General features: G+C 47.5%; 1 protein-coding gene across 2 annotated transcripts in view; it reads left to right on the top strand.

The window, feature by feature from the left end:
* The window catches only part of CA6 (carbonic anhydrase 6), a 38208-nt gene that overhangs the window by 9864 nt on the left and 7038 nt on the right, over nucleotides 1-21306 (top strand). Inside the window, exons 1-7 of one of the 2 annotated variants that reach the window (XM_043531609.1) lie at nucleotides 4473-4695; nucleotides 4893-4985; nucleotides 7018-7200; nucleotides 8384-8532; nucleotides 10508-10603; nucleotides 16679-16745; nucleotides 18463-18620. In XM_043531609.1, coding sequence (XP_043387544.1) covers nucleotides 4629-4695; nucleotides 4893-4985; nucleotides 7018-7200; nucleotides 8384-8532; nucleotides 10508-10603; nucleotides 16679-16745; nucleotides 18463-18620 — 813 coding nt within the window. In that variant the 5' untranslated portion in view covers nucleotides 4473-4628. Of the gene's footprint in view, nucleotides 1-4472; nucleotides 4696-4892; nucleotides 4986-7017; nucleotides 7201-8383; nucleotides 8533-10507; nucleotides 10604-16678; nucleotides 16746-18462; nucleotides 18621-21306 lie in introns of those variants that run through there. The other variant, XM_037881394.2, reaches the window with a different exon arrangement.

Below are 21306 nucleotides of genomic sequence, written 5' to 3'. Positions count from 1 at the left end.
TATGCCTGAGCTATCTAGACATAGAATTTGCTGTTGACTAAACTCAGGTGCTGAGATGGGCCCAAAGCACAGTCCTGCCAGCTCCAAACATCCCTTGCCCTGTGGTAGATGTTTGAATCTGAATTTTACTACTGACTGCCCCCACCTCCCACTTTCTTTTTTAATAACTGGCCAAACTAAAACTCCAGCTCTGAATACCTCATAATTTTGGCTCCAAACCGTGCAGCAGAGCCCATCTCTCATCAAATGTATCATCAGTTTAATATCTGTTACATCCTCTAATGGGGAAACTAAGTCCTCTCCTTGTAGGGATGGCTCCTAGGAGCCAATCATTCTTCGTCTCTAACCACTCCATTGCTGTAACAGGTCAGACCACTGGTCCATTAAGTCTAATATCCTGCCAGTAGAGGCCACTACCTGATGCTCTAGAGAAGGGCAGAACCTGCACATAATGCACTTGCCCATCTGTGCAATTCTTTACATAGGTAGAAGTTCCTTCCTGACCCTTGTCTCAACCAGCTTGTACCCTGGAGCTTGAGATTTGAATATGCCTAGCATGTACAATTACAAAGGTTTTGTTAAGATGTATCTTCAAAGCAAATCCTGTATTGATTGAGCTGTAGGGGGCTAAAGTGATATTTAGGACAGACTGAACAGGTCTAGTTAAACCACTAGAGGGTCTAAAGAGGCCTAGCCCTATGACAGTGGGGGTGAGGTGCCTGTATTTACTGATGCAGTCAGAGTGTCCATTGAATACTAGCTGAGACCCTGCTGTTTGTGACACCACCATTTTGGTATAACTGCTGGTTACATGTGGATTGCAGGGCCACTATTAGTTCTCTGAGCTGCCAGGGGCGTGTGTGAAACTCACTCTGAAGGGTAACACAGTTTCATGAAATCACAGGGTGTAAATTAGTGGAGTGCCATGAGAGTCAATTGTGCTTTTCCCACTTACACCAGATGAGATTCTAGCCCATAATAAACATTAGAGATGGCAAAGATGTATCAGGTCATCCAAGCTGTCTCCTGCCACTGAGGGATTGTCCCTTACAGGATGGTTTTTAATGGTATGGGGAAGAGATAGTGGGTATGATTTACTCTGAAAGGGGAATAGGGCTCATGCATAGGATAAAAGGGATGCATACATTTGCCTCCCCTTAGAAACTAGAATTTGCCCCTGAAATCAGCACAAACCCAAGGCCAAAGTTTTCAAAAACGGCTGCTAATTTTGGTTGCCCAGCCTGAGACACTTAGGGTCTGATTTCTGGAGTTGCTGAGCATGTGCGGTGCCTGCTGATTTCAGCTAGAGTTCCAGGGGAAAGTGGGGATAGGACAGAATCATAGAAGATCAAGGCTGGAAGGGACCTCAGGAGGTCATCTAGTCCCACCCCCTGCTCAAAGCAGGACCAATCCCCAACTAAATCACCCCAGCCAGGGCTTTGTCAAGCCGGGCCTTGAAAACCTCTAAGGATGGAAATTCCACCCCCTCCCTAGGTAACCCATTCCAGTGCTTCATCACCCTCCTCGTGAAATAGTGTTTCCTAATATTCAACCTAGACCTCCCCCACTGCAACGTGAGACCATTGCTCCTTGTTCCGTCATCTGCTACCACTGAGAACAGCCGAGCTCCATCCTCTTTGGAACCCCCCTTCAGCTAGTTGAAGGCTGCTATCAATTCCCCCCCTCACTCTTCTCTTCTGCAGACTAAACAAGCCCAGTTCCCTCAGCCTCTCCTCATCAGTCATGTGTTCCAGTCCCCTAATCATTTTTGTTGCCCTCCGCTGGACGTTTTCCAATTTTTCCACATCCTTCTTGTAGTGTGGAGCCCAAAACTGGACACAGTACTCCAGCTGTGGCCTCATCAGTGCCAAATAGAGGGAAATAATCACTTCCCTCGATCTGCTGGCAATGCTCCTCCTAATGCAGCCCAAGATGCCATTAGCCTTCTTGGCAACAAGGGCACACTGCTGACTCATATCCAACTTCTCGTCCACTGTAATCCCCAGGTCCTTTTCTGCAGAACTGCTTAGCCAGTCGGTCCCCAGCCTGTAGCAATGCATGGGATTCTTCTGTCGTAAGTGCAGGACTCTGCACTTGTCCTTGTTGAACCTCATCAGATTTCTTTTGGCCCAATCCTCCAATTTGTCTAGGTCACTCTGGATCCTATCCATACCCTCCAGCGTATCTAGCTCTCCCCCCAGCTTAGTGTCATCTGCAAACTTGCTGAGGGTGCAATCCATCCCATCATCGAGATCATTAATAAATATGTTGAACAAAACAGGCCCCAGGACCAAACCCTGGGGCACTCGGCTTGATACCGGCTGCCAACTAGACATCGAATGTTGATCACTACCCATCAAGCCTGACCTCTAGCCAGCTTTCTATCCACCTTATAGTCCATTCATCCAATCCATACTTTTTTAACTTGCTGGCAAGAATACTGTGGGAGACCGTATCAAAAACTTTGCTGAAGTCAAGATATATCATGTCCACTGCTTTCCCCATATCCACGGAGCCAGTTATCTCGTCATAGAAGGCAGTCAGGTTGGTCAGGCATGACTTGCCCTTGGTGAATTCATGTTGACTGTTCCTGATCACCTTCCTCTCCTCCAAGTGCTTCAAAATGGTTTCCTTGAGGACCTGCTCCATGATTTTTCCAGGGACTGAGGTGAGGCTGACAGGTCTGTAGTTCCCGAGGTTCTCCTTCTTCCCTTTTTTAAAAGATGGGCACTACATTTGTCTTTTTCCAATCCTCTGAGACCTCCCCCAATCACCACAAGTTTTCAAAGATAATGGCTAGTGGCTCTGCAATCCCATCAGCCAATTCCCTCGGCCCCCTCAGATGCATTAGATCTGGACCCATGGACTTGTGCATGTCCAGCTTTTCTAAATAGTTCTTAACCTGTTCTTTCAGCACTGAGGGCTGCTCACCCTCCTCTCCATGCTGTGTTGCCCAGGACATCAGTATGGGAGCTGCCCTTATCTGTGAAGACAGAGGGGGCGGGAAACAATGAGTACTTCAGCTGTTTCCACATCATCTGATGTCTCAGGTTGGGCTCTAAACAAGGGAAGTTCCCACAATTAGTGACCACTCTTGGCCTAAATTGCTTGTTTGTCCTCCAGAAAACTCCAAGTAAATCCCACAGCTTGGGCACTGAGCAGAATGGCTCCATGTAACATGAATTCACCCCACCTCCAGCAATCCTGGCACCAGCACAAGCTTGCAATGGGCTTCATTTCAAAACCTCTGTGTCGCCCCTAGGGAGCTGATCAATAAAGGACGGGCTAGGGAAACAGATTGTTCCCAAATAACATCCATGTTCAATGCAAGTCAGGGTGGGGGGCAGAAGGAATGCTTTGGTGCAGAAGTGACCTCCTGTCTAGTGTCTTGTTCATCCTCAGATGTGATCCTATGTGGAATTCTGGAGCGTAAACAGGTATAAACCCCTAAAATTTCTCCCTCAGCTAATTCCAAGGACTATTTACCCAACTGGATACACAAGGATTATGAAATGCATTGCAGGACATGTTTGATTAGTTCAGTCCTTACACAGTTCAGTGCAGCTGTCAGAATAAATGACTTCTTTAGAGGTGGGGGAGGGGGAGAAAAATACACATCAGATTAAGTAACTCAATAGTACAGCAGTTCCCAAACTTTACACACATGGTGTGTGGGATATAGAAGAAAAAAGGCCTTTTAAAATTAACCATTCATGGACAAATGATGAGATTAAAAACAAAACAGCATTTCCCATTCTTCAGCTTGATGCAAGCCCCAGAAAGCCAAGTTTAAATGAAATCTGCAACTCCCGTACCTGTTCTTGCTGTGGCTTTCTTAAGTCATCACTGCAAGGCAGCGCAACATTACTGAAACTGGCAGAGACAGCGAGGGCAGAACTGGAGATTTTATTGACATGATCTATCTATCTGGCCATTACCATAGTATCTAAGCACCTTCAATGTAAAATCCATTGCCATAGCAAAGTACTTAGTGGACTTCATGGAGTCTCTGGCGTTTCTCCCTTTTTGGGGTTAAAACGCTGCTTGCAGGAGGCTCTTTGATTTTATTATTCATTTTGGTTTGGGGACATTATTGGTTGGGGTTTATTAGGCAGAGAGGGGTACAGGTTGCCAAGGTTGTTCTTACAACATTAGCATAGTCTAATGAACAGGACTTCAGCATAGCAGACAGGAGACCTGGGGTCTAGTCCCAGCTTTGCCACTGACATGCTGCGTGACCTTGGGCAAGTCACTTGGAGCCAGATTTTAAAGGTATTTAGGCACCTAAAGATGCGGATAGACACCTTAGTGGGATTTTCAAAAGCACTTTGGTGCCCAAGTCCCATAGATTTTAAGGGGGAAAATCTGGCCCCGGTGGTAGGGGTTGAGCACCTGTAGGCCCCATTGATTTCAAATACAGCTGTGCATACTCAGCACCTCTGAAAATTAGTCTCTTAACCTCTTTCTGCCTCAGACTGTTGCTCTGCAAAACAGTGCTGCTTTGAGCTCTGCGGCAGAAGAGCGTTAAGTGTTAATATTTGCAAGGCACTGTTGTATGGAAGCTCAGAGCCCTGCTCAGGGGGAACAGCCAGACAGGAAAAGTGGCCAGAAAGGTATAAATCAAGTGCATGTCAGAAGCTGACCTCAAGGGCATTAGTGGAGTAACCTTCTGTTTCATTCGAATTGGCAGCCTCTGTGAGTGGATCAATAAAATGCTTTTAGCAGTGGTAGTTAGCAGCCCACGTAAAATATCCCTGGTGGTGGTTACTGTTTCAGCAGGGAGAGCAGAAGGATGGGACAGATAGCGGAAGGGCTGGACTTTGAATAAATTGTTATTTACACTTTCTGGGATTGTCAAAGAAATGCATTTCCCAGCTCGGTTCTGATTTCAGACACTGCAAGAACCATGAGGATTCCAGCCACCTTGCTGTACCTGCTCCTTGTGCCTCTCAGCGCTTCTCATATAATGCACTGGACATACAAAGGTAACGAGCACAAGCAAGCAACTGGTTTTTAAGTGCTGCTGGCTCCACCAGGCTGCTTAAGACAGTCACCTGTGGCTGGAGCTAAAGCTGGGCTTTTCAGCTGGTCTATTCGAAAAACAACATGGCAGCTAATTTATTTCACTTCATTGATGACTGTGTATTTTAAAAGTGGTTCTTTTCACTGCCAACCTTCTCCATTCCTTTGTGTGATTGGAACATATTGTCAGAGAGAACAATGGGGTGCAAACAACGAGAAAAACCTTTACAGGGCTTTAGAATAAAAGCTGACCTTTTGCTGATCCTGGAAAGAAAAAAAAAGAGCTTTCCCTTTGGATAACTGCTTGCTCACTATTTTACTTTCACAGCCTGTGGAACATGGATACAGAGGTAGAGGGCTGCTGTTTGCATATTTGCCCTCATGTGAAATTTTGCTTAATTCTTAGTTTTTTTCAGAATCTGTTGAAGTCACTGGGAGCCTTTCCATGGATTTCAATGGGTTTTGAAGCAGGCTGCTACAGTGGGGGAACTGGGCTGCTTACAACAATTATCTTTGGAATCTTTTCACCAACATCTCCGGAGCATCTGTGCAATTACCTCACTGATGCATGTCTGGGAATTAAACAAACTACAGTACCTGCAAAAACGGACTTTCCCAAAGTAAAATGAAAGAAAAGAAAAGGTCTCAGATATTGAAATAGGTTTATAATGATGTAGTAATAACAAAACAAACAAACAGAAAAACACTGGGCAGATGCTGAAATAGCTTTGAACAATTAAAAGATTTTTTAAAAAATGGTTAAAAAGCCAGACCAGCACCCTGTACTGTTGAATTCTCAGTGGGAGATTTCAGCAACAGCTTAAGGGTTTACCTTGGCTCTGGTATTCTGACTCTGAAATAGATCAACATGCTGTAAATGGCAAAGGGAACTGCTGGAAAAGGAAGAATGGATTTCCAAACTGATTCTAAGCCAGAGTAGTGACAGAGGACATAAAAGTGCCATAAAGTCCTGAATACAACAGTACAGCGAGAGCAAAGAGCCTTCAAAGATTAAAGCAGTGCTTAATTATTTGGATAGCACTGGGGTTGTGGGAGGTGTTAAATACTTAAATTGAATTGAAGTGGAAATTGAAGCGGAAATTTTATTGCTTTATATATTAAAAGGGAGGGAATGTTAGCTAGTGATTTAGAGCAGATGAGTGGCAAACCAGGACTCCTGGGTTCTATTTCTACATCTACGACTGACTCACAAGTCACTTAAACTTCCCCATGCCTCAGTTTACCGATGTATAAAAAGGAATTAGTACTATTCACCTACCCTAAAGAGGTAGTGTATGGTTTAATCAGTGAGAATAAAAAGGTTTGTGATCCTCAAATGAAAGGTGGGATTGAAAGTGCCAATTCTTATTTGTAAAGCACTGACAAGTTAGTGTCTTAGCAGAGAGCATTCAAGGGACCAAAGAAGCTCCAGACAGCAAGTGAGATGAGTTAGGAAAAAACACGCAACAGGTTCAATTTATTTTAAACCCTCTCCCCTTTTCCATTCCTTATTTCCTTGATAGTGCCTATATAAATAATTTTTTTTTAAAAAGTAGAGAATTTGCTGACAATCCTCTGTGGGCCCCCACCTCTGAGAAACTGAGACAACTGGCTTAGCGCTGTTCGCAGCTTTCATTGTAAAAGAACCCAGACTTCATGCCTCTGTCCCCTGAAGTAGATATAAACATCACTGTCTGTATAAACACCACTTCTATTTCAATACAGGTTCAGCCTCCAGCCATTAGTAGAGATGGGATATTAGGGGGAGGCAGGTTTCCTGCCCGGTGGGGCAGTTGTCATGCAGCCGGAACGATGCACATTTTCACACTAGGGAAGGTAGATCAGTCTTTCAGACATGCAGTTCCTGGAGTTGTAATAATCAGAGGGGGATGCTCTGCGGCCCTGCTGCTGAGCAAGGAACAACTCATTGCCAATGGGCCAGCAGCACTCCTGCCGCTTTGTAAGAACCTGCTCTGCTTCTCCTCGGCCTTGCAGCAGGAGAGCTGGATGAAATGCACTGGGGAAAGCACTTTGCAGCCTGTGCTGGCAAGCACCAGTCCCCCATTGACATTCAGAAGAGGAAAGTGAGGTACAACCCGCAACTGACGCAGCTGGAGCTGACTGGTTACGATGGACCCTTGCAGGGGAACTTCACCATGACCAACAATGGGCACTCAGGTAAGCAGTGGGGGCTTGTCCAACTACCTTCCCTGCCCCAAAGAGGAGGGCAGCAGGGCTGTGACATCACTGCTAATCTCAGGAGGGTGGCAGGTTACTGCTTCAATACAGCAAACAGGGCCTGGAGCATCTCTCCTTCCATAGCCACGGACAGTTCACACTACATCTAACCTTAAGCAGAGGCTGTAGCATTACCTGGATATGGAGAACAGGCTTTGGGATTTGTACCTTTACTACCTCATGGAATGACCGAGATAGTCACTGTGGCTCAATCCTGCTCCCCCCTGGAGTCAACAGCAGCACTTTAGACCACTTGGCCTGATCCCAAGAGGTGCTGAACCCTACAAGCCCCATGGGAAGCACTGGAAATTGCAAGGTCTGGCCATTAATATTTTAGTCACCAATAAGCAATTAGAATTGTGGCAGTTGGCTCTTTCTTCACTCATTGGATCTACTATATTAAAGTCAGTTGTAGTTTTAATTCACTGAAGATTGCTTGGGTGGAACTGAAGATGCTCATACAGTCACCCTTTGAAAATTGCACTTGTGTGACATGTCCACTCTCTTCCCATTCTGGAGCATTGCAGAAAAAGTCAGACACGTACCTATTTATGTCAGGCATGTCCAACTCAGTGGACTGTAGTTTGCGGATGCACCAGTGTGCGCACATCCCCTCTCTCTCACACTCATCTAGTGTGCAACATTGATTATCTGACCTTAGACCGTTTTTGCTTTCGAAAAGAGTTTCATAGAGTTCAGGCACCAGCATCCCAGCCACAAGATGCATTCGTTAGATCAGATAAACCCCATCTACAGAGATCATACAAACCAACATGCCTAAACTCACGCTTTCTCCAGAGCAGCCTTAGCACTAGGACATGCCAGCATTCAGGGTGACTGATCTTGCAAACACCCACTATGGCGCACAGGCCCCAGATCAGGAAATAACTTTAAGCACCTGCCTAACCCTAAGCAGGTATCCTGAGTATCCCACTGACTTCACTAGGAGTACTCAAGTGCTTTCCTAAACAGAGGCCTAGGGAGTTTACCCCACCAGCAGGAGCAGCCCCACTGAGTTCCATGAAGCTGCTCTCCCCACTAAGCTGTATACACTGTATTAAGTATTTGCAGCATCAGGACCAGCTGCATCCATTTAGTGTCATCTTATTCTCCTGTCTTGCAGTCCAGATTGATTTGCCACCCACCATGCACATCACCAAAGGGCTCCCAAGCCTCTTCACAGCTGTCCAGATGCACCTGCACTGGGGCGGGCTCGACCTGGAGACCAGTGGCTCCGAACATACCGTGGATGGAATGAGATACTTCGCGGAGGTACCTGTTTAAGGGGAAGACATGCCTCCTCCTCATAAAGGGAGAGGGTTGCCTTCTTTCCCCTCATGGGGCGGGGGCGGGGGGCAGCAACAAAAAACAACACAGGAAAATCCCATGTTAAAAGAAAACCTCTGCTGGCAAACACAGCTCCCTGTGAATTGCTTTAAATGTAGAGGGCTGTCTGGGTTACATTGCTTTAAATCTGGAGCAACTCCACTGATGTCCTTGGGCCTGATTTGCCACTGCCTTGGATAGTCATTTCCCCTTGTTAGAGGAGAATGCAAAGTGGATGTAAAATGCTACCACTGATGTGAGCGAGAGAAGGATTCTGATATAGATGCATTTTACACTCATCCTGTCCAGATGGGTGCAAAAGGTCCAAGGAGGTAGAAAATTAAGGCACAACAAGCAGCAAAATTTGGGCCATGCCTTATTTCTGGCCAGGTTCCATCCCTGCATGCTATGGGCAATAAGGAGATTGAGGCAGAAGCCCCTGTAGTTTGAGCTTTGATCAGGCTGTTAGTCAGTTTCTTTGGCAGTGAACCTAATTGACTGAGGTGGGGGTTATTAGAAAACAGTCCTAGCAAGAAGGGAGAGAGAGAGAGGAGAAAAGCTCTGGTATTCCACTAGCCAAGGCTCTTTCATGTTTAGAAATAAGACTCCAGCCCTTGACTGTCAAAGGTTCCCCGACTGCTTTATCCACTGTCTTCCGCATGGTTGCTCTTTGCTTACAGTGGCAGGCCAAAGTTCACCACATGCATTGTGATGTGTGTGTCTGAGGGGGGAATACAGAGCTAGAATTAATCTCCATTTTAGCTGTTTGCCCCAGGGCCCATTCTGTGACAGCCCACTTCACAGAAGGGAGCTGCCAAGCTTTGGCAGACAAGATCATGTGCAGCAAAGGGCTGGCCCTCAGAAAGCAACAAGAATGGCAAATGCTTTTCCCCATCTGATGTTTGCAGCTGCAGTTAGCAAAGGCTGTTTAATAGGGGCTCAGGGATATGTTAATACATTTTTATTTTTACTTATATTGGGCCTGATTCTGAAAGCAATTAAATGAAAAGGAAAAACAATTCTCATGGCAGCCAAGGGGGTTTGGATCAGGCCCGTAACATTTGTTTTCTCAAACTGCTCTTTAATTGCAATCGTTGCAAAAAGGGGTATCACAGATGTTTTTCCTTCCTACTTTTAAAACCCAGGAGGGAATCCTACTTATGAGTAATATGGAGTTATTGGCTCTTTGGTCAGCCCTTAGAGCCAAACCACCTTTGCAAAATGAAGGTTTGCTGCTGCACAAGGACTCTCTCTTCGGCATCTGTTCACAAGCCTCAGCCCTACAGGCAGTAAGCAAAGAAAAGCCTTCTTGCGTTAAAGGTCAATGGCAGGACCCGAGCTACAGCTAGTAGCTTTAAGGAAGGAGGAGGAAAGTGGGCATTGCAGTAGCACCTAAAGGCCCCAAATGTGAGGAGGGAACCTACTGTGCTAGGTGCTGTGCAAACACAGTAAGAGTCAATCCCTGCCCTGAAGAGTTTGTGTTCTAAAGAAAGAAATGAAGTGACTTGGCCAAGGTCACCCAGCAGGTTGGTGGCAGAGCCAGGATTAGAACCCAAGTATCTAAGTCCAACACACTAGCCACTGTGGGCCATGCTACCACTCTAGTCGCACCTGCACAATCCCAATCAAACAGGCCTTCAGCAACACAGGTTTGTGATAAACATTTAGGGCCAAATTCTTCCAGCACTGTGCACTGAAGTCACCACAGCTACCTGAGTGTCATGGTGGCTAGAAATTTGGTCCTAAAATATTTTCCCCTACCCTTGTTGCTGAAGGCTTGGGTGTCTGCATTAGGTCAGCAGGACCAAGAGAAGGTTGGGCACTGGCTATCCCTTCAGTCGGAGACTATTCTTTCAAGAGCTAGAGGCAGGTTAACCACCAGTCCCCAGCCTTGGGCTGACCTTGTCTTGTTCTCCCACAGCTGCACATCGTCCATTACAACTCCGGTAACTACTCCAGTTTTGAAGAAGCAAAAGACAAGCCGAATGGGCTGGCAGTGCTTGCTTTCCTCTATGTGGTAGGTTGTAGCTCTACAGGGAGAGGGAACAGGTTGGCGAGTGGGTATGGGACATTATTATTTGTTCTGCAGTAGCATGTAGCAGGCCTAACTGAAGTGCATTTGTTGGAATTGTAGGCGGTCACTTTAAGAACAAAGTTAAGAACTAGCTTGCAGGCTAGGGGGCTCTGATCAGAGTCAATCTGGAAAGAACCAGCTTAAAACTAGGTGGGGTGAGTTGTGCCCCTCTGCCTTAGGAAGCAAACCTGTTCTCTCCCCATTTTTGGGTGCTTGTGCTATTCTGAATGCTAAGGAATAAAGCAGTGTGACACTGCAGCCTTCCAACGGGCGTATTTATGTTTCTATCTAATTGCTGCATGCATGCTATGAACGCAACACCAACCAAGAGCAGGGCCCCATTGGGCGAGGCACTGTACGAACACATAGTAAGAGACAGCCCCTGCCCTAGCAGATTGAACAGACAAGGGAATACAGGGGCACAGGGAGGTGAAAGGACATGTCCAAAGGTACGTAGCAGTTAGATGGAGCTTGTGGGTGGGGGGAGAAATCCAGATCTCCTGCCCTAGTCCAGGGCACTATCTTCTGGACCATAATGGTGGTGGAAGGTGCTTGCTATAGACTATTCCTTTTGCTTGCTGTAGGTTATTGGCTTTTCAAGGGTCACCCACTGCAGAACACGGCTGAGATGGGTCATCACCCCTCAACTCATTCAGTGGTAGAAGGCTGACCACCAGGTCACAGTTTGGCCAGAAGGGCTTTTGTGAAGGATGGGAACAGACATTAAGAGTTACCTTCCACTGGACATGCCATGGTTGTTTTTCCGAACTATTTGGGAGCCAGGGTTAGAAGGTCACTGAATGCAGGAGGGGGCTAAAGTCTCCCGAGATGGGGGTAAACCCCAGCAGAAGCAAAGAAATCCATCGCCCCATCCTCTAGTGCACCATGAGCGCCACAGCAAAAAGCACATTGGCGCAGGGGCAGCTCTGCAGCACCCAACACGAAGGAGCACAAATTGGAATGGTCACCACGACAGAGTTCGCCTGCCTGGTAACAGAAATAACCTGATCCAAGTCTTTGCAGAGACCCTGCTTCATGCTTGGAAATATTTCCAGAGTAAGATTTTTGTGGGAGTTCCGAGCATTTGAAAGGTTTTGGAATGGAATCTATTCAGGCACAGAACACACATGGTGGGTTCTGCTCCCCCGCTCCCAGCACCTCTTTCCCCTGGTCTGGGCAGAGCCCTGTTTGGAATGAGAGAAGAATTCATTCCCCATGGCCCATTCAGTCATTGGCCTCTCTGCTGAGACTGCCTGTGGCCAGAACACCCTCTCCCTCGCTCCACCTCATGGCCCTGCAGACACCCCACCTTCAATTCCCCCCTGGGTCTTCCAGGAGCTTTCCACAGTCCAGGCTACCTAAAGCAAAACTTCCCTTCAGGGTAGGGTTGCCAACTTTCTAATCACACAAAACCAAACACACTAGGTATGTCCCCAAGGCCACTCCTGCCCCTTCCCTGAGGCCCCCACTCCCCTGCTCATTACCTTTCCCCTCTGTGACTCACTCTCCTCCACCCTCACTCACTTTCACTGGGCTGGGGCGCAGGATCTGGGCTGGGGCTAGGGATGAGGGGTTTAGGGTGCAGGAGGGGGGCTCCAGGTTGGAGCCAAGGGTTTCAGAGTGTGGGAGGGGGCTATGGGTTGAGGCAGGGAGTTGGAGTGCAGAGGGGTGAGGGCTCTGGGCTGGGGCCAGGGATGAGGGGTTTGGGGCAGGGCTCAGGGGGTTACCTCAGGCGGCTCCCGGTCAGCCGGGCTAAGGCAGGCTCCCTGCCGGCCCTGGCTCCACCCCAGAAGCAGGTCTGGCTCCTATGTGGGGGGAGGGCAGGCAGAAGGCTCCACACACTGCTCTCACCTTCAGGCATCACCCCCCCAGCTCCAGTTGGCCACAGTTCCCAGCCCATGGGAGTGCCACTCTGAGCACAGGTTCTGGAGGCAGCATACAGAGCCCCATGGACACCACTCCTACAAGCTGGACCCACTGACCGCTTCCAGGGCACAGCCCAGTGCCAGGACAGGTAGGGACTAGCCTGCCTTAGCCCTGCAGCACCAAAAACCAGACACCTGGCAACCCCTACTTCAGGGGGTGGGGTGGGGTGGGGTGGGGTCACTTTTTTTTTTTTTTTTTTTTTTAAAGTCTTTCCATGCAATTTCTAGGGGCCTTCCAGGCCCAAACCCTTCCCTCTTAGCTAGGAGATCACACAACCCTCCTTCCAGGGCTCACACAATGCTTCTCCCCAGCCCTTTTAAGTTTTCCATCACCAGTTTCACCTAGGTGAGTCAATAACGTCTTTCAAAAAAAAAAAAAAAAACAACCCCCAAAAAACCCGAAACCTTCCAAACACCAGCCCTCTCTCCAAGACCCCTTGTGGGGGTATCATGCAACCTTCTACCCCACCTTGGAAACCAGCTGGCAAAGAGTCTTCCCTAGCTACTTTAGGAGGTTTCACAACAACCACCATGCACCTCTAACTCAGTCTTTTGCCTCACCCAAAGTCTCTCTGCCCCCCGACTCTTGCTTATCTATCCCCTACCTGATTGGTGGGTCATGTGATCCACCAGTCACATGACCTTCATTTTCCTCGCTTGGGGAGAAGAGTGGGCTGTATTACAGGTGGGGCTGACACTCAGCTTTTCTCTGCGGGCCAGACAGCCGCTGATGCTGCCAGGCAAGTCGACCAGTTATTGGCAGTGGTTTTTGTGATGTAGACACGTGCCCACTGGAACTGGGCAGAGACCCACTAAAGTCATGTCACACAGGCTACCAAACAACCCCTAAGTGGCCCCTGTGGATGAATCTGAACCAGCCACGTTAAAGGTGAAGTCATCACAGTCTATCACCAATCCCCGGAGCCATCCCTTCCAGTCCCTTTATTAATTAAAATTTGCTTTTTCCCCCATTGTAAAAAATCTCAGCTCCATTTTTTTCCCCTGAAGACCTTGAGCCCACAATACCCCCAGCTTGAAAGTGACCCCTGGACTCTCACGGAATGACAGCCAGTCACTCCCTCCCTGGTCACAGCAGCAGTTCTATGCAAAAAAAAGCTTATGCCTCTCTTTCCTTTGTTCAGCTTGTTTGCATTGCATGGGGAAAGCATTAGTGCATCTACCCCCCAGTCCTCTCTCCAGCACATTACTGGAGCAGCCAGGGGCGGATCTTTCCCTGCTCAGAGTGTCGCAGCTCCTCCATGGCCCAGGCTTCCAGGCTAGAGTAGCTTATCCCACCTGCTTGCAGCACATGGCTGGTGGACGTGCCTAATGGGGTGCTCCTTCAGCCTTTGTATTGCACACAGTGACTCCTTTGGAACGTGGCTCCGGGGAATGCCTGGGATTAGCACTCCCTGTGCCGCCCTCTCATGCACTGCCCTCTCCCCGTGTCACAGAACCACACTGGTTCCACTGCAGACTGGGTCCGACTCCTTTGCCTGCACTGGGTGATGAATATATTTTTTCTCTTATGGCCTCCTCTCTTTGCCAGGGGGGAGGAAAGAGGTGAAACTTGCCTGTGGACAATGATGCGGCTCAGCCTTTCATTGTCCTTGGAGTGGTCCTGTCCCCAGCTGAGATTATTTTGAAGGCCCAGGCTCCTGTGTCCAACAGCTCCCTTCTGCCAAGTGCATGGGCTCTGTACTACTGGGAGCTCCTGCTGGTACAAAGAGGAAGAGTCTGAGATCTGAGCTGTCTAAGGGGGGGTGTCCTAGCCCAGGAGTGGGGGGAAGATGAGCTGATACCCCTACCACTCAACCCACACCCTCACAGACTGAGCTGAACAACCCCATAGTACGAGCCCCAGGGGAAAGCTACAAAGTGGCAGATGTTAGTAGGTAGAGCAAGAGCCCTGTAGCCACATGGATGTGAGAGAGGGGAGGTGGAGCAGCATCGAGGCAGACAGAATAGAAGAAGCAGAGCTGGATGAATGACGGAAAAGAAACGTTGCGGGTAAATAATAATAGGGAGGAGGGATGCTCATTTAGGGAATGGGGCTGGGATACAGGAGAGCTGGGCTCAACTCCCAGGCCAGCTTTGCCACAAACTCGCTGTGTGACCCTGGGCAAGTCACTTAGCCTCAGATCCTCAATGGCATTTAGACTCCTAGCTTCCCTTGAAATCAGCTGCCTGGGCCTCAGACTCCTCATCCTTCAGTTCCCCATCTGTAGCTTGGGCCCAGTAATAACACTTCCTTTCTCCCACCTGTTGTCTCCCTTATCTGTTTAGACATCAAGTGCTTTGTCGCAGGGAGAGTCTCCTGCTAGATGTATACACAGCACCTAGCACCATGGGGCACCAGGGGGGCTGGAACAATTTTTATAGTGGGGGTGCTGAGACCCATTGACCCAAACTGTAAACCCAGTCCATACTGGAAACCATTTCAAGTTGGGGGTGCTGCAGCACCCCCCCCCCCGCACCCCTTGTTCCAGCACCCATATGGGGTACTCCTCTGAGTCGGGGCCTCTAGGTGTTATTGTAATAAGAAGAAATTATAACAGAATAACTATTTGATGGGGGGCAGGGAAGCTCAAATTAGTGACCGATCTTCTGCCTCGGGAGTGCTGTGACTGGCTTTAGGTCATGGACGTGGCTGAATGTCTGTGTGTTTACTGATCTTACTAACTGGACTCAGAGGTCTGGCTCTCTGATGGGAAAGGGTCACCCCTCCCCTCTCTTCTCTGGCTCTGGGAAGCACCACTCAGCTGCCCACTGCCAGCACCAGAGCATTGTTCGTCTCCTCCAGGCTCCACCCTCGTGAGAGCTCTGTGCTCATTTCAAAGGCCTGAGCGCTGCTTCGTGTTGACAAAAGCTGCAGACAGGGATCTGCGGTCCTAGCAAGAGATGATTTGACATGGCAGTTGAGATCCCATTGTGGTGCGATAAAGAGAGGCATAAACTCGCTCCGTTCCAGAGCGCCTGCTGACAAGAAGCTTCCAGGCACTGAAAAAAGGCATCTCCCTCTCTTCCTCATGCTTCGCAGTTCATGAGAGGCAATGATCAGAGGCTGAGGGGATCAAGACTCCTGGATTCTCCTCCCAGCTGTGGGAGGGAAGTGGTGTCTAGTGGTTAGAGCAGGAGGGACTGCATCTGGATTCCTGGGTTCTGTTTCTAGCACTGGGAGAACAGTGTGGTCTAGTGCTTAGCGCAGTGGGGACGGGGGCCAGGACTCGTGACTTCTACTCTCAGTTCATGCATTGAGTTTAGGTGGGTCATTTAGGGCCAAAAAGGTGTAGGATCTTAGGCCCAAATTTTCAGGATGCGGTTGCTTAACATTGGGCATCTAACTCACTACGGAGACACTTCCTGAGTCATAACTGGCTTGATTGTCAGAGGTGCTGAGCACCCACACATCTTATGGAAGGCAGTGGGCTCTGACAATCAAGTCAGTTATTCAGATACCTAAATACAGACTTCGGTGCCCAACTTTATGCTCCCAAAGTTTGAAAATGTCAGCCTTAGCATCTCCATGCCACAGTTTCCCCCACCTAACACACAAGAGAACACTAGGATGCTTTAGTGTGTATGTAAGAGGAGGACACGGGGGAGGAGCCCTTCGCCCTCTAACCCTCCAGCACTCTTGTGCAATTCAGTGCAAGCTTCTATCTTTCGGATCCATAATGACAAGTGTGGTGATTACTCATGAAAATATCCAATCCCTTAAGAAATCCAGCTCCAGTATTTGGCTGTGTGAGCTCCTGCCTCAGTGAATCTCACATGCTGAACTGAGCTAGTGCTGTTTCAGAGTAACAGCCGTGTTAGTCTGTATTTGCAAAAAGAAAAGGAGTACTTGTGGCACCTTAGAGACTAATCAATTTATTTGCGCATAAGCTTTCGTGAGCTACATTATATATAATGTCTTCTGCAGTTTCCACAGTATGCATCCGATGAAGTGAGCTGTAGCTCACGAAAGCTTATGCTCAAATAAATGTGTTAGTCTCTAAGGTGCCACAAGTCCTCCTTTTCTTTTTGAGCTAGAGCTGGTGCTAGGTTGACTTTTACACATTTTATTCAGCAAGCCCTGTTCTCCTTCTAGGATGGGAATTTTGAGAACACCTACTACAGTGAATTCATTTCGAACCTGGCCAAAATCAGGTTTGCTGGTAAGTCCCTGGCACCCCTCTCCATTCTTGTTGCCCAAAAAGTCAGTACTTGTAGGTGCTGGGTACGCCTGGCCTCAAGGAGACAGCCCAAGGGGAGAGATGGCAGGGCGGGTGAGCTCAACAGGGAGATCCATTTCATTCTCATGGATAAGGCCAGATAGATCTTGGCCTGGTTGGTGAATGGCATGGGAGACTGGGGTTATTATTTACCTGGTTTTAAGGTGCAGTGGCCACTTCAAGGTCAGATGTCCCATGAGCCAGAGGTCACATATTGCTATCAGAACTTAACATGCTCTTCCTCGTCATGCATGACAGGACCGGGGTCTGTGACCCAGCCAGAGGGTCCCAGCTGATGGGGACTTTCCCTTTCAGTTGTAATTTACCAGTCTTACAGATGCCCCATGCTCACTGGGTTCCATGTGCTTTGCTGGACGCTGCAGTTGTTACTGGGAGAAGCAGGGGAGGCTAGTAGGCAGCTTGCTGCATTTTTTTAAAAACAAATTCTGTATCAAGTTACAGTTAAATAACTAGGTTACTTCAGCCATACCCCACTGCACACCACTGCAGCTTCTCTCCTTCCCCACACATGCAGGAAACAGGGGTGCTGATTGCAGAATCATCCTTCCATTCTTAAGCAAGCCATCGCATCCTGTTAAAGGGAGGTACTTCTCCCTGCCTCCACCAGAGCTTGCTACATCAGAAAAAATAGTCTCACTAAATAAGTAAATAAATAAATAAATGAAAAGTCTACAGCAACCCAGTATTAACACAATATGCTGGGCTATTGGTTTGGGGCTGCCCTGGGATTTCCTGAGCTGATTCCCATGGACAGGTGAACTCACCTGTGTAATCAGGTCTTTCTCGCGAACACCAAACTGGTTCTCAAGCCACAAAACCCACCCTTGCATTATGTGTAGGGCAAATTCCATAGGGACCTTGGAAGGTCCAGAATCATAAAAAATAGTCTTCTTAATAATACCTGGCTCTTATATAAAGTGATTTTTATTTTCAAAGTGCCTAGAGCAGGAAAAGAGCTATTAAATCAGCTTATCAGGTATGGTTATTGTTATTTATCTCTATTCTAGTAGCACATATAGACTCCAGCCCCACTATGCAAGGTGCTGTAGACTAGAGTTGGTAGAAAATTTTCATCAAAACAAGTTTCCATCATAACGTGTCCTTTCAACAAAACTGAACCAGTTGGGTGAAAGTGTGTAGCCATTTTGATGAAATTTAATTTAAAAATATTGGAGAAAACCCATTTTAAAAACATCTTTTTTCAACATTTTCAGAACCATTTTGACTATTTTTGTTGTGAAATTTATTTTGTATAAAAAGTAGAAAAGGGTGAAAAATCTAAACCGATCATTTTGCATTTATTGAAATGAAAAGTGTTGAAGGACCTGAAATTAATTTTAGTTTTTTGGGAGGTCGTTTCTTGAAAAATGTCTACACTTTCATCTTGATTTGGGATAAAGATTTTTTTCAAAAATCTCAGAATTTTTCTCAGGAGAGAAAATCTGTTTGCAGTCAGCTCTCGTACAGCCGTAACAAAAATACAGTCCCTGCCCATCTGCCTTTGCTTGGCTCAGTCACTGGCCTAGTTCCTGGTGAATTTGGGAAGAGATTTGTCAAGTGTCTGGCCATAGCTGCCAGGACCAGTCCTCTGCTTTCCTCTCCAGGGTGATTATATAGCTGTCTTTTGTTGCCTTTTTAGGGCAGTCAACCAAGCTCAGTTCACTGGATGTCCAAGCCATGCTGCCTGAAAACCTCTCACACTTCTACAGGTATCACGGCTCACTGACCACACCGCCATGCTCAGAGAGTGTGATCTGGACAGTTTTTGACTCTCCCATCATCCTGTCACACACACAGGTAAGGCCCCCTCCACTGCTTGCCAGATGTGACAGCCTCTCCTCCTTCCAGGCAGCCTTTCTTTAATTGTCTCCACACCTCCACGCTCCATTGTCTGGTGCTTTCGAGGGGCTGGGGCAATTATTTGCAGTGTTGTAGGGCCATGTGGAGGTGTGTGTGTCTATGTGACATTTTGTAAAGGAATGAAGTCGCAGAGAAGCACAAAGTTGTAGTGATGTCTTGACATAATAGTGCTCAGTCCTTCTCTAAGGCCTTCCAGCCAGGAAAGTCACAGTGCTTTACAGAGAGGAATGAATGTAGCTTCCCTTTATGCAAGGCAGGTCAATAACATTATCCCATTTTACAGCTGGGGAAACTGAGGCACAGCAGTTAAGTAACTTGCCCAAGACCACACTGTTAATCTTTGGTACCTCCTGATTCCCAGTCCCCTGCTCTAGTCACTAGTTGTAGCTCTTTCCTGATGTAGGGGGATGTTTTTCATCCTTTCCCACTCTCCTGTGTTCTTGGGAAGAGTAAGGTGTTTACCCCTCTCTGTCCCTTTTCTGGCTGCACAGGAAACTGGGACTGGATCCAAGCAGTGCTGGGCCATTGCCTTAGGTGTGTTCGCCATGCTGCAGTGCTATGACCAGTGCTCCAATTGCTTTGCCTGGCTCTCACACGTGAGACTCTATGACAGACACAGGTGGCTGATCATTGGCTTACAGATTTCGGGTGATGAATGCTCAGCCAGTCACACTGCTTGACAGAGGCAGTGTGGTCCAGTGGTTTGAGCATACTGCTGGGAGCCAGGAGCTGCCACATTCTAATCCTGGTCTTGACAGTAACTCAGCGTGACAATACTTACCTGCCTCATGGGGTGTAGTGAGAATAATATTTGCCAGGCCTTCAAGGGTCCAGTCCCTGGTCTGCCACTGACTCCCTGGATGACCTTCACCTCTCTGTGCCTCGGTTTCCTACGCCAGCAGCTCTCAACCTTTCCAGACTACGGAACCCCTTTCAGGAGTCTGTTTTGTCTCACGTACTCCCAAGTTTCACCTCACTTAAAAGCTACTTGCTTACAAAATCAGACCTAAAAATACAAAAGTGTCACAGCCACACTGTTACTGAAAAAATGCTCACTTTCTCATTTTTATCATATAATTATAAAATAAATCAAATGGAATATAAATATTGTACTTACCTTTCAGTGTATAGTATGTAGAGCCGTATAACCAAGTCATTGTCTGTATGAAATTGTAGTTTGTACTGACTTTGCTAGTGCTTTCTATATAGTTGTAAAACTAGGCAGATATCTAGATGAGTTGATGTACTCCCTGGAAGACCTCTGCGTACCCCTGGTGAAGAACCCCTGTCCTAGGCCATCCAATGGGTATAGAAAACACTGACCATGACTGTTTGAGAGAGCGTCTGTGTGAGGATCCATCTGTTTGCAGAGCACTCTGGGTGACGTGATATGCTGTAGTGCAAATTTTTGGTGTTTGGCTGAACACGTCTCACAATCGTTGTAATTGAAGGAGGTGGAGAAGCTTCTGTGATTTATTATTTATAAACGGAAACAAAAAGAAACCTTGTATAAAAGTGTCATTAATTATACGACCATGACTGTCCCTGTTGGAATTAGAGGGTGCTGGCTCGTATTCTCTCGTCTGCTGCTTAGACATCCACACTCAGCACAAGCCAGACTGCTAATTCAAAGGGTTTATAGTCTGAGGTTATTGAATCTCTAAATTCTCTAGGCCAAATTCAGCCTTGGCATAAACAGGTGCGTCTCCACCCAGAGCAACTCTCTGCCTTTCCCGCAGCCAAACTCGCGATGCCAGAGTGGCAGCTGCAGCCACATCTTGCAGCCACGGTGGTTTAAGTTAAAATCTCTGTCAAGCAGAGCACAGATTAGCTGATGTCTGGTAAGCAGCAGCAAAACCCCCTGCTCAGTTAAATGCAACAGGGCCAGAACCCAACAAAAATAAAAACAGCAAGGAAGACCAGCCAGAACCAACCAGCAAAACTGCTGAGGTGGAGTCTTTGCGGATTACAAAGCCAGGAGCATAACGAACTCACCCACCAGCAGGCCCTTGGGATCAGATTAAAGATAATTAAAGAACAATAATTGTTGTTTTTAGAAAAGCGACTCCCTCGTTTATATTGGCCTTGTGTAAATGGAGGCGTTATTTCAGCTAGGGGCCGGTGCAGGTTTTGTCTAGACTCCAGGCTAGGCATTAAGCTGTGCTGATGACTCCCCTCTGGACACAAAGGGGAGCTGTTGATGAGTGATTACAGGTGTCTCCTGTACCCCCAAGAGTGATCAAAACCTTTCAGGAAGGACAGGACTTTGTCCTCTTGTCTAGATCTGCCAGGGCATTTAGCATAGGGCAGAGACGCAGCATAAGCAACATCAATAAACTGAGAACCCCAAGGAGCTTTAAATGATGAATTATTTTCCTTAGGTAAATAATGTGCGTAACCTTCTCTTTAAGACACAGCAGAGATAGGAATGGGGTGTGTGTGACTGAGGTGAATTTGCATCTAAACAAGGGGCTGTGCATTCTAATGCGGCGGGGGGTGGGGGGGAGACAGTTCAAAGGCCCCCTGGCAGTTGTTGTTAAGCAAAATAATAGGACTCATTGCAAAATCCCCATCACATGCATTGCATGTGTAGCCCCATCACATGCATAGGTGTCAGAACAAC

This window comes from Chelonia mydas, chromosome 18 (genome assembly GCF_015237465.2).
Source record: "Chelonia mydas isolate rCheMyd1 chromosome 18, rCheMyd1.pri.v2, whole genome shotgun sequence".
Classification (NCBI taxonomy): Eukaryota; Metazoa; Chordata; order Testudines; family Cheloniidae; genus Chelonia; species Chelonia mydas.
This window is presented reverse-complemented; position numbering and strand designations above follow the sequence as displayed.